Consider the following 14061-nt stretch of genomic DNA (forward strand, 5'->3'; position numbering starts at 1 on the left):
AGTAGTAAGTCATAGAGAAGTCATGTAGAAAAAAAAGACGTATGTCTGTACAGTGCAGACGAACGCTGTCTACAATGTCCACACTATGTCAATTTTTCAAATTGCGCAAGTGTGGCCCACACAGACAAAAGGCATAGACGTAAGTAAGCAAAACAAATTGAACATGCTGCTGTAGGTATCAGGGACTGCAAAGAATAAAGGGAACATTCCTTGAATTTGTTTCTCTTTGTCTTTGCACTGTTGTCAGATACGCTCGATGCTCATGGATAGTCGTCACTTGCAACCATGAAGTGTGAATTATTTTTAAGCCTGCTGGCAGGTGAGTCAAGATGTGCAGCAATAATTGTTCCATGGTATGACTGTGTGTGTATAATGTATGTATCGCTCATCTGATGTCAGGTGTGTTTATGCTAACAGTATTTGCTGCCTTAGGGACTGGGCAGCTGGCAGTCATTGATTTGACCGTAAATTCTGCATCATAACAAAGACTGCTTGAAGATAACGTGAAGCCATCTGTCTGAATGGTGAAAGCTCGGATTTGAATTCCATTTAAATGTTGTAGGTGGATTGAGACATGCAAAAAAAACAACCTCCTGCAACCCCTTGCAGCTGAAGGAATTTAGCATAGAAGAAGGATTAAAAAATGTCAGCAGGACAGTGTGAGAAACTGATGGATAATGCAAAACACCTACAGGAAGTTATGACTTCTAAAGATGGTAATACGAGCTTCTGATACCAAGGGTGTAGTTACTTTTTCCACGGAAGAATATGATCATATATCATAATCTTGTAGGCCATTTTTCCCTGTGGTGGTGTCAGCTATACCACCATTAAATACTTCCATGTCCAAATATGTCCAAAAAGTCAACAATATCCATTGATTCTACTTTTCCAAAAGTACAAAAATACCAGAAACTCACTGATTTTGTCTGTCAAACCCCAAATTCCTACCTCCTAAAGAGGGGAGCATAAAAATAAATAAAAATGAATTTACCTCTTTTTGGTGAGTAAAAATTTGATAGAATAAGTATGTAAGTCAGAACAAAATGCCAAGAAGATATACTGTATACAGAAATCCAAAATGATTTTCAATTTCAAAATAAATTTCAATTAAATTTTACTTCTTTAGTGTTAAATCACGAGTCCTCTCAAATAACTTTTAATAACACCATACAATATTATAGAGAAACCCAACAATTCAATTGAACATGGCGAAAATTCCAATTTAACTTTCATTTGAATTGCTGCTATTGCTTATAGAAATGTAAAGCCTGTTGTTTAAGATTAATTGATATGAAATCTTTCCCCCCGCTTCATAGCTATCTGCTCACCTCACTTCAGGGTCACAGCCTCGACTGAAGTTCCTGAAATTAACTCAACCGGTTTGATCACTAAAGCATCAGAGGTCAGTGAACTTTCAACATCTCAGCCATCGAACAGGCAACAATCGTCCACGCCAAAAACATGGAGAAATGCAACGACTCCCCCCATAGAACCAAACACGTTTACTCCAACTGGGATAACAACATCTGGCTCAGAGAGAAATGAGGCAACTCAAGCTGAAGGGGGAACATCAGAACCAATGAAGGAAATTAATTCAACGTCAACAGAGGAAAGTCAAACTGTAGCCACTCTAAATGAAAGAAGTACTGTTACACTTGTGACTGCTTCACCTGAGCAAACCCAAACCAGCCCATTGCCTATTTGGACCCCCGGCCAGCCCATCTCAGATTTATCAGCTGCAAACACAGCAGCAGTAAAAAAAAAAACAACCCCAGAAAACACACACATCACTGTCACGACAGCTTCACTGCAAAGTATAACAGAATCAACCACATCACAAACAGCAGAGTGGACCACAGCTTCAACACAAAGCACTGGATCAACAACGATTCACACCGCACCACAAACACACAGTGGATCAGTGACTACATTAACACAAACTACAATTCACAGCACAACACCAACGCATGGTGGATCAATGACAACACCAATAGAAACAACACCAGCTGTGGTTTCGCCAACACAAATTACAACTGTAACAACACAACCAGAAACTGAAGCTGCATCATCTGTAACAACCAAATCAGTGGCTTCACCAACATCAGAACTATTTACAACCGAACAACCCACAGCTGCACAACAAAGCACTGGACCAACAGCAGTTAATGGGACAAAACTATCACATAGTTCAGTCTCTATGGCAACAGGATTCACAACACAAACTACAGGATCAGTGGGAACAGTGTCCACAGCAACACCAACACAATCTGTTCCAACCACAGCCAGTGTTCATCCCACAGCCAATATGCATACGTCTACAATGAGCCTTACATCTACACAGATGGCAGCGTCTATTCCAACAACATCCACAGCAACACCAACTCAATCTACAGCATCTACAACAGAAACAACCAAAACAACAACAGATTTAATCACTTCATCAACCTCTAAACCAGCATCAGTAACACCTGTACCACTCACTACTTCAACAAAAAGCACTGGATCAACAACAATTCACAGCACAACACCAACACATGGTGGATCAATGACAACACCAATAGAAACAACACCAGCTGTAGTTTCGCCAACACAAATTACAACTGTAACAACACAACCAGAAACTGAAGCTGCATCATCTGTAACAACCAAATCAGTGGCTTCACCAACATCAGAACCATTTCCAACCGAACAACCCACAGCTGCACAACAAAGCACTGGACCAACAGCAGTTCTTGGGACAAAATCATCAAATAGTTCAGTCTCTATGGCAACAGGATTCACAACACAAACTACAGGATCAGTGGGAACAGTGTCCACAGCAACACCAACACAATCTGTTCCAACCACAGCCAGTGTTCATCCCACAGCCAATATGCATACGTCTACAATGAGCCTTACATCTACACAGATGGCAGCGTCTATTCCAACAACATCCACAGCAACACCAACTCAATATACAGCATCTACAACAGAAACAACCAAAACAACAACAGATTTAATCACTTCATCAACCTCTAAACCAGCATCAGTAACACCTGTACCACTCACAACTTCAACACAAGGCACTGGATCAACAACAATTCACAGCACAACACCAACACATGGTGGATCAATGACAACACCAATAGAAACAACACCAGCTGTAGTTTCGCCAACACAAATTACAACTGTAACAACACAACCAGAAACTGAAGCTGCATTATCTGTAACAACCAAATCAGTGGCTTCACCAACATCAGAACCATTTATAACCAAACAACCCACAGCTGCACAACAAAGCACTGGATCAAAAGCAGTTCTTGGGACAAAATCATCACATAGTTCAGTCTCTATGGCAACAGGATTCACAACACAAACTACAGGATCAGTGGGAACAGTGTCCACAGCAACACCAACACAATCTGTTCCAACCACAGCCAGTGTTCATCCCACAGCCAATATTCATACGTCTACAATGAGCCTTACATCTACACAGATGGCAGCGTCTATTCCAACAACATCCACAGCAACACCAACTCAATATACAGCATCTACAACAGAAACAACCAAAACAACAACAGATTTAATCACTTCATCAACCTCTAAACCAGCATCAGTAACACCTGTACCACTCACAACTTCAACAAAAAGCACTGGATCAACAACAATTCACAGCACAACACCAACACATGGTGGATCAATGACAACACCAATAGAAACAACACCAGCTGTAGTTTTACCAACACAAATTACAACTCTAACACAACCAGAAACTGAAGCTGGATCATCTGTAACAACCAAATCAGTGGCTTCACCAACATCAGAACCATTTACAACCAAACAACCCACAGCTGCACAACAAAGCACTGGACCAACAGCAGTTCTTGGGACAAAATCATCACATAGTTCAGTCTCTATGGCAACAGGATTCACAACACAAACTACAGGATCAGTGGGAACAGTGTCCACAGCAACACCAACACAATCTGTTCCAACCACAGCCAGTGTTCATCCCACAGCCAATATGCATACGTCTACAATGAGCCTTACAACAACAACAATCCAAAGGACACCACTGCAAAGTGGACCAATGACGACACAAAATCAAGCTACAGCTGATCAAACAACAGTGACAGGAACAACAAAAATTACAACTGCAATCCTGCAATCAACAACTCCAGGAAAAGGCTCATCACATGTAACAACAGATTCCGTCACTTCAACAACATCTATGACCACTATACCACTTGCAGCTTCTACAAAAAGCCCTGGATCAACAAGGATTCAAAGCACAACACCAATACAAAGTGGATCAGTGACTACACCAACACAAATGACATTCACAACCCAAACCACAGAATATGTCAAAACAGTATCCACAGTCACAACAACTGAACTCATTTCTCCTGCAAGAGATCCACCAACAATATCGGCGAGAACTACAACGTCTTTGGTCACACCACAACAAACATCAACACAAACTACAGTTGTGACCACACTAACAACAACTTCAGAGGAAGTTACAACAAGTGTCTTGGGAACAAATCCTGTAGATGTAATTGTAAAAGAGACATCTACTCCAACACAAACGACAACAATACAAACTAGCCCATTGATAGCAACAGATCCAAAGATATTAGAGACCACCGGTTTACCTTCTGCAGCAACAGCATCATATGCAACCCCTCTGTCAACATATTTGGCCACACAAACTGAAGCATCCATAACACCTTTTGGAGAGACTACCAAGGAACCAAGAACAACAAATCCAAGCTCATCTGCAATTAGCACCCTTCCACAGAGTTCATCATCTCCATTCACATCAACATCAAGTGTCACATCGGCTAATCTCAATACAGTCATGAATACACAAACTGATTTGCATTCATCAGCTCTTCCCACCACATTTACAAAACTACCAGCTGATACAACAACAGTACAAATTAATACAGATGCGGACATAACTGTATCAACAGATGGGACACTCACCCAAAGTCCAGGGAACGTTGTAAAGGATAAAGTTAACAGCTCTTCAACGCCTACACCAGCAACAGTGACTGTGACTCCAACCATATCCACTGCTGCCCCTGCAACACTGCCGTTTAGCTCTTTACCATCTCCAGGAGTTGGGTCTCAATCCACAGCAACAACAGACTTGAGTTCCCCTTCATCAGTTTCTTCAAATACATCATCACTGAACCCAGCCTTGGCCAACACAACACAGAAGCAGATTGATCCGATTTCTACTCCTTCATCTCGGGGATGCACAGTGTTTTTCAAATATAGCCCCAAGATTGCAGCTGTGAGGCCTCTTGTCTTTAATTATCCAACTGTGATCAAAGACCACGTTCGAAAAGCTTCAAATGCTTCAAACTCGACAAGCTAAGAGCAACACAGAAGAGGTAATCACCAGTGTCCTCAATGGGTAGTTTGATATTTTGGAAAACACATGTATTTCTTGCCTATGCTTTTCATATATTTCACTGTATATGAGAGTTCTGGCTGTGCTTTGTGTTTAAATTTAATGCATCCAAAGTCATTTAAAAAGCCTGGACTGACAGGTATTATTTAATTTTGACAAGGTCTCCTCTTTAGTAAATGATTTTTGTTTTTCATTTTCACAGATTCTCACAGTCACTGTCGATTGCTAATGAAAACACTGATGCATCTGAGACATTTTTCAGTGAGAGACTACACACCCTAAACCATTGTGCGCTGAAGAGGAAATTATGTCAAGAATTCTGAAATTCTTTTGAATGAACATACCTAAAAGAAAAAAGAAAAAGCCAAAGGGGAAAAAATGGCTCAACCCTCTGCTTATCTCCATCCCATGTGAACCAAACACTGGATGTCAAGAAATCTGCTAAGTCAGCCAGATACTAAATGATGTCTTGATTTCCTTCCTACGTGTTTGTGGTGGTTAGACCACTTACATCACCATTTCTCTCTCTGAGTGTATTTGTGTTCAACCACATTGTTCTATATAAAGATGTACATATATATATATATATACAACTCAAATGTTTAAACTCAAATGTTTAAACATAATATTCTAAAAAACACATCCTGCTAACAAATATGATACATGATTGAATTTAGAATGTAAATTATCATTTCGTGTATTTAATGTTTGTTTTTGGTTACAAAGACTTTTAATCCTCTCGTCAGTTATAATTCATATATTAATTTTCATAATGAATGTGTGATATTTTTTAGGCCTGTGGTGTTTTTTTTTTTTATCCTACTTTACAATTTGGAGATACTTTTACTTCTCTGCTTACTCTGTATCTGAAATTATGTTCCTAGGTCTTACCTCCCAATAGTGGAGGTATGTCATTACTATAACAAATCTTCTGTATGATTTGATGTGTTTTTCAAGTTTTGTGTATTGACTCATGCAGTCTGATGTTTTGTGATTTTGTACACCTGCAGAATCTTTGTTCATTTTTCTTCCCTACTTCTTGTTAATATAAGAAATCTGACACCAATATAGTTTTCATTTAGGAGAGTGCATTTTCAACTCCAATAAACTACTTAGTTATGCCTGTATATTCTGTCATTTTGTGTTACTAGTTTTCTTTCTGTCCTTAATTTGCAGCAATGTTATGTAGAGACATTTCTATAGTACGCCTGTGAAACGCCTGTCTGTTCTTATCTGTATTTACTTCCCAAAAAAACTACAGACGGCTGTTGCCTGGTTATGACGATAAGGTTATTAATACCTCACAACTGACATGCTTTAAAATGTTTTTACAGCACTAGCAGGTGTTGACTTTGTTGGACACTGTCATTTATTAAAGCTACAACAAGTTTTGTGTATTTTGCACTGATCCCTGTCGGAGGAAAATTCATCCTATGTAACTGATCGGTAGCTGATACTAGGTCCCTGTATCAACAGTGCGTTCTTGAAGGGAAAACAGGTATATCCAAACCACATGTCCCTTCTGTGTAATCAATCCGTGTTCGTGTCCAGCAGTGTTTTTCTACCCTGGACCACACACATGACCTTTCTCAACTAGAATCCACGGTCCATATGTGCAGATGACCAATGATCAATGTATATGCTGAGCGCCCTTAGGGGTGAAGAAGAGGGCGCCTCCTTACGTGGATATAAGGCCGCTCTCCTCACAAGGAGGGGGTCAGACTTTCTGGACTCTCTGCGAGTGTAGAAACTCTCTCTAAAACTATTCAGCTGAATAAGTGTCCTGTGACTCTGTTTGTACCTGATGTACTCGCTTGGCTCATGTTTGACGATTTGTACGCTCTTATAATTTTCCATATTTCATCTTGTAATAAATACTCAAACGACAGCGAGCTTGAAATACTTTTGATTTCTCACAAGGAAATACATTAATTTCCACCACAATCCCCACTCACCAGGAAATAATTTGAGTGTCTGTGAATGTGAATCTACACACAGAATGGGTCAATGCTAATTCTATGTTCCAACAACCTAAAGAAAAGATGTGACGTTGTTGCCTCTTTTTTGTGTCGTTTCACTTGACTAAAAGACATGATTATCAGTGAACACTGCATGAGTGAAATAATATTAAAATAATTCTACAGCTGCACCAATAGAACCCAAACTTTTTTTTAGGTCCATTTGACAATTTTTTTCTCCTGTTGATTCAAGAGTTACATGTTAAGGTGCCAAATTTCTTTTGCACATGAATATAATTATGTTATTGTGACAGAAATCAGAGAACGACATCCAGTTTGTTGGCTTAAGTGCAATACATCAACATTAGTCATCAGTTATCTAGTGACTTGGGCGGTTTCCTCCCCATTGTTCCATTCTTCAGTATTGACTTCACACACTTTTACAGTGCAGCAAATATATAAGGCCCCAACAGACAGGTGGCATCACAACAGATCAGAGAGCAACGGAGTAGAGCAAATAAGGAACCGCTGGATTTGTTTTCAAATAATAACTGAAGAATATCTAAATATTATATATTTTGACTGCTTGGGGTAAGTACATTTCGGTGTCTGTCGTCTATATAATAGTATAACATGCATTTTTATTAAACTGTAAAGTTTGCCTATGTGAATCGGTGTAATATGTTCTGTTTTTTATTTTAAAGTTCTATTTTTGCTCATATTCCATCCATCCTATAGCTATTAACCCTCGTGTTGTCCTTGGGTCAAAATGACCCGCAGCTATGTTCAACCAAGTTCTATTTTATTTCTATATTTTTATATTTTTTGGGATCATTAGTCATCATTCTTTAAAGAAACCCTCACAGCCTCCTTGTCACCAATGATCCCAAAAAATATGAAAATAAAATAGAACTTGGTTGAACACAGCTGCGGGTCATTTTGACCCAAGGACAACACAAGGGTTAATAATAAAAAATGTCACTCTCCATAGTTAGGTCATGGTCTGCTGTTCAAACAAATACAATTAAATGTGCATTAGATTAAAATATACATTTTATTTACATGTAGAGAGTGCTTTTAAGTTTAAACTAGGATTTAAAGGCAGCATTATGCATTTTTCACATTTTCACCGGTTGTGTTCCAGAGGAATGATCAACAAATTGCTCGGCCATACACAGCGTAGGCCATTAAAGCAACTTTTGGTAAAACTTTATTTTGAAACAAGTAACTTCAGGTCAGGGGACTGAGGGGATTGAAAGGACAAGAGGAAAGCCTCAAATGCGTCCTGAGTTTGAACCATGGCACTGATGGTTGATTTCTTCATCATTTCTTTAAAAAAAAAAGTTGTCTTTCACTGGTGTTACAATAAAGATTAACAAAATTGTGTGACAAGAAATGTAATTTTCTTCATATCGTATTTCTGCTTTTTACAATATATCGTACATCTGGAAAGAAAAATGAACTTTCAGAAACCCCAAAACAGCTCCTGGGTTTAATTGTAGTTATGAAACTAAAAGGTTTCAAATTGTTTACAAGTACTATTATCAGTTATTTTTTTCTCATTTTGATTTTAGTTTTAGTTGTAAACTGTATTAATAGAGGTGACTTCGGCAATATTAAAAATAAGAATAGATTTCTGCATTTGTGCTATATTCCTTCACATTTAGCCTGTTCTGAATGTTCTGGAAGTTCTGGAGGATACTTTCAAGAAAAAAAATAAACATCCCGCACACCAATTAGTCAATTAAAACATCCCAAGAACCTGAAGCTACAAATATTCTTTTAGTTTAATTGCTGTCGTGAAATCATTACTTTGCATGTACACATTGATAAGCTATTCATATCAAAACATTTAACAAATTGTGTACCACTTTAAGTAGAGAGTGACAATAATTCTTTATATACAGCCTCAGTAAAAACAAAAGCTAAAGCATTTACAAAACTATAAAATGCAATAATAATTATTCGCTAAATAGACTGTATATAAAAGTGGGGGTAGCTTCCGGCTTTAAAAAAAAGACTGATGTGGAAGTGCCTTCAGTTGCAATGCCATTGGGTGCCACTAGAGGTTGGCTCCAAAAAGCCTCCGGCTCCATAGGCTCCCATTCAACTTGTCTCATAAAATTCTCAGTCAATAAAATTTCTCCAAGAGTTAACTGGGTTTTGCTTGCTAAAGTCACTACTTATTCGTTTTCTGGCTGTCAATCTGAAAATAATCCCATCATTAATTGTGAAATAAGCTTCAAAAAGCCGTGTTTTGGGGGCGTGTCTGTTTGATTGACTGGCCTGTGGTGCCAGGTTATGACTACCGGTGGGTGGGACGTAGTATTGCTGGTTTTCCAATCATATCGAGTCAGATCACCCACTCGCTCCCCCCCAGCTTGCCCAAATATGGTCACTACTGGCTCCAAACTGCTCGGGACTAGCCAGATGGTGTGGGCCAAATTCCGAATTCGAGGCTTCATAACGGATGTTTACAAACCAATAGGTGACATCACTGCTGGTTGCTGCTTGACATGTCATAACTGCATTAGGTTTGACCTCTTTGCTTAATTACAGAGAACTCTAATTGACAGAACTCATATTCCACACTCCATCTGTGCTCCAGAGCGTTGATGCAGCAAACTTTCTGAATTCCCACTATCAATAAATGTTGCATTTTAAGTTGTGTTTTTTAGTTCCAGAGCTGTGGTTTTGTGCATGCTGCCTGAATTGAAAATTAGTAGTTACACCTGTGCTTGCCTTCAAAATTTCAGCCTCAACAGTTTAAATATTGTTTATGAAGGTCTATTATTTATTAGGGACAAATCAAAAATGTTCCAGAGGAATTCAACATCTGCAGTCTAATATGTATGTTTGAATTAGTAACAAAATAATTCGTTACTTTCAGCCCTGCTTGGTGAAAAGAAAAATCTTGCAGAGGAATTATGCTGTTATGTATAATACCATGTTGATGCAATGCCAAGAAATAAGGACCAATAAACTGACATATTAAATTGCTATGTTTGCCATGAAATTAATGTTTAACAGAACAGTAAAAATGTACTTATAAAATGAAGGTCAAATATGTCGAGATGTTTGCTGTTAATATACAGATTTTTAAGTATATTTTTGTACTGTCAAATATTGCAGGTTCGAGCAAACAGCAATGGGTGTTCAACAAATCTTATCGGTTTTGCTGATACTGATGGGTAAATTTGCGATAACTTTAATATAAAATTAAAATGATTCCAGAGTTCTGAAAAAGTGTAATATTTTAAATATGTTCGTCCCTTTATTATTTGCAAATAGTAGCCGCAACTACACCAGCTGCTGCCTCAACAACTGCTGGAGCATCAACAACAACTGGGGTTTCAAATCCAACTGGAGTATCAACAACGACTGCTGAATCAACCACATCTGGGGCATCAACAACAATCGGGGTGTCAACAACAACTGGAGTACCAACAACAACAGCTGAATCAACCTCAACTGGGGTGTCAACGACAACTGGGGCATCAATCACAACTGGGGCGTCAACAACAATCGGGGTGTCAACAACAACTGGAGTACCAACAACAACAGCTGAATCAACCTCAACTGGGGTGTCAACGACAACTGGGGCATCAATCACAACTGGGGCGTCAACAACAATCGGGGTGTCAACAACAACTGGACTATCAACAACAACTGCTGAATCAACCACAACTGGGGCATCAACAACAAGTGGGGTGTCAACAACAACTGAAGTACCACCAACAACTGCTGAATCAACCTCAACTGGAGTGTCAACGACAACTGGGGTTTCAACAACAACTGGAGAATCAACAACTAGTGGGGCATCAACAACAAGTGGGGCATCAACAACAACTGGGGCGTCAACAACAACTGCTGTATCAACCACAACTGGGGCATCAACAACAAGTGGGGTGTCAACAACAACTGAAGTACCACCAACAACTGCTGAATCAACCTCAACTGGGGTGTCAACGACAACTGGGGTTTCAACAACAACTGGTGAATCAACAACTAGTGGGGCATCAACAACAACTGCTGAATCAACCACAACTGGGGCATCAACAATAATTGGGGCGTCAACAACAACTGGAGTATCAACAACATCTGTTGAATCAATCACAACTGGGGCGTCAACAACAATCGGGGTGTCAACGACAACTGGGGCATCAACAACAACTGGGGCATCAACAACTGGGGCATCAACAACAATCGGGGTGTCAACAACAACTGGGACATCAATCACAACTGGGGCATCAACAACAATTGGGGTGTCAACAACAACTGGACTATCAACAACAACTGCTGAATCAACCACAACTGGGGCATCAACAACAAGTGGGGTGTCAACAACAACTGGAGTATCAACAACATCTGTTGAATCAATCACAACTGGGGAGTCAACAACAATCGGGGTGTCAACGACAACAGGGGTTTCAACAATAACTGGAGAATCAACAACTAGTGGGGCATCAACAACAAGTGGGGCATCAACAACAACTGGGGCGTCAACAACAACTGGGACATCAACCACAACTGGGGCGTCAACCACAATTGGGGCATCAACAACAACTGTGCCATCAACCTCAACTGGGGTGGCAACCACAACTGGGGCATCAACAACAAGTGGGGCATCAACAACAACTGGGGCATCATCAACAACTGGGGCATTATCAACAACAACTGCTGAATCAACCACAACTGGGGAATCAACAATAATTGGGGCCTCAACAACAACTGGGGCATCAACAACAACTGGGGCATCAACAACTGGGGCATCAACAACAATCGGGGTGTCAACAACAATCGGGGTGTCAACGACAACAGGGGTTTCAACAATAACTGGAGAATCAACAACTAGTGGGGCATCAACAACAACTGCTGAATCAACCACAACTGGGGCATCAACAACAACTGGAGCATCATCAACAACTGGGGTATTATCAACAACAACTGCTGAATCAACCACAACTGGGGCATCAACAATAATTGGGGCGTCAACAACAACTGGAGTATTAACAACAACTGCTGAATCAACCACAACTGGGGCATCAACAACAAGTGGGGTGTCAACAACAACTGAAGTACCACCAACAACTGCTGAATCAACCTCAACTGGGGTTTCAACAACAACTGGAGAATCAACGACTAGTGGAGCATCAACAACAACTGGGACATCAACCACAACTGGGGCGTCAACCACAACTGGGGCATCAACCACAACTGTGCCATCAACCTCAACTGGGGCGTCAACCACAACTGGGGCATCAACAACAAGTGGGGCATCAACAACAACTGGGGCATCATCAACAACTGAGGCATTATCAACAACAACTGCTGAATCAACCACAACTGGGGAATCAACAATAATTGGGGCCTCAACAACAACTGGGGCATCAACAACAATCGGGGTGTCAACAACAACTGGGGCATCAATCACAACTGGGGCGTCAACAACAATCGGGGTGTCAGCAACAACTGGACTATCAACAACAACTGCTGAATCAACCTCAAATGGGGTGTCAACGACAACTGGGGTTTCAACAACAACTGGAGAATCAACAACTAGTGGGGCATCAACAACAACTGGGGCGTCAACAACAACTGCTGAATCAACCACAACTGGGGCATCAACAACAAGTGGGGTGTCAACAACAACTGAAGTACCACCAACAACTGCTGAATCAACGTCAACTGAGGTGTCAACGACAACTGGGGTTTCAACAACAACTGGAGAATCAACAACTAGTGGGGCATCAACAACAACTGGGGCGTCAACAACAACTGGGACGTCAACCACAACTGGGGCGTCAACCACAACTGGGGCATCAACAACAACTGTGCCATCAACCTCAACTGGGGCGTCAGCCACAACTGGGGCATCAACCACAAGTGGGGCATCATCAACAACTGGGGCATTATCAACAACAACTGCAGAATCAACCACAACTGGGGAAGCAACAACAATTGGGGCCTCAACAACACCTGGGGCATCAACAACAACTGGGGCATCAACAACAATTGGGGTGTCAACAACAACTGGGGCATCAATCACAAATGGGGTGTCAACAACAATCGGGGTGTCAACAACAACTGGACAATCAACAACAACTGCTGAATCAGCCACAACTGGGGCATCAACAACAAGTGGGGTGTCAACAACAACTGAAGTACCACGAACAACTGCTGAATCAACCTCAACTGGGGTGTCAACGACAACTGGGGTTTCAACAACAACTGGAGAATCAACAACTAGTGGGGCATCAACAACAAGTGGGGCATCAACAACAACTGGGGCATCATCAACAACTGGGGCATTATCAACAACAACTGCTGAATCAACCACAACTGGGGAATCAACAATAATTGGGGCCTCAACAACAACTGGGGCATCAACAACAATCGGGGTGTCAACAACAATCGGGGTGTCAACGACAACAGGGGTTTCAACAATAACTGGAGAATCAACAACTAGTGGGGCATCAACAACAACTGCTGAATCAACCACAACTGGGGCATCAACAACAACTGGAGCATCATCAACAACTGGGGTATTATCAACAACAACTGCTGAATCAACCACAACTGGGGCATCAACAATAATTGGGGCGTCAACAACAACTGGAGTATTAACAACAACTGCTGAATCAACCACAACTGGGGCATCAACAACAAGTGGGGTGTCAACAACAACTGAAGTACCAC

The 14061-nt window shown here is 40.7% G+C and overlaps 2 protein-coding genes across 2 annotated transcripts; one reads left to right on the plus strand and one right to left on the minus strand.

The window, feature by feature from the left end:
- The first annotated feature begins 230 nt into the window (after window positions 1–230).
- LOC138195753 (mucin-2-like) lies at window positions 231–7292 on the plus strand. The gene is made up of 3 exons (XM_069145400.1): window positions 231–319; window positions 1320–5384; window positions 5607–7292. Exons 1-2 carry the CDS (start codon window positions 286–288, stop codon window positions 5366–5368), a joined length of 4083 nt encoding a protein of 1360 aa, XP_069001501.1. The 5' UTR covers window positions 231–285; the 3' UTR covers window positions 5369–5384; window positions 5607–7292.
- Window positions 7293–12213: 4921 nt separating this feature from the next.
- On the minus strand, window positions 12214–13350 carry LOC138195736 (calphotin-like). The gene is made up of 4 exons (XM_069145362.1): window positions 13342–13350; window positions 13064–13207; window positions 12467–12865; window positions 12214–12252 (listed from the first exon to the last, which is right to left on the minus strand). The coding sequence occupies exons 1-4, from the start codon at window positions 13348–13350 to the stop codon at window positions 12214–12216; spliced, it is 591 nt and encodes a 196-aa protein (XP_069001463.1).
- Window positions 13351–14061: the final 711 nt, after the last annotated feature.

This window comes from Embiotoca jacksoni, unplaced genomic scaffold (assembly GCF_022577435.1).
Source record: "Embiotoca jacksoni isolate LCO1_2020_lvr unplaced genomic scaffold, fEmbJac1.0.p SCAF_123, whole genome shotgun sequence".
Classification (NCBI taxonomy): Eukaryota; Metazoa; Chordata; class Actinopteri; family Embiotocidae; genus Embiotoca; species Embiotoca jacksoni.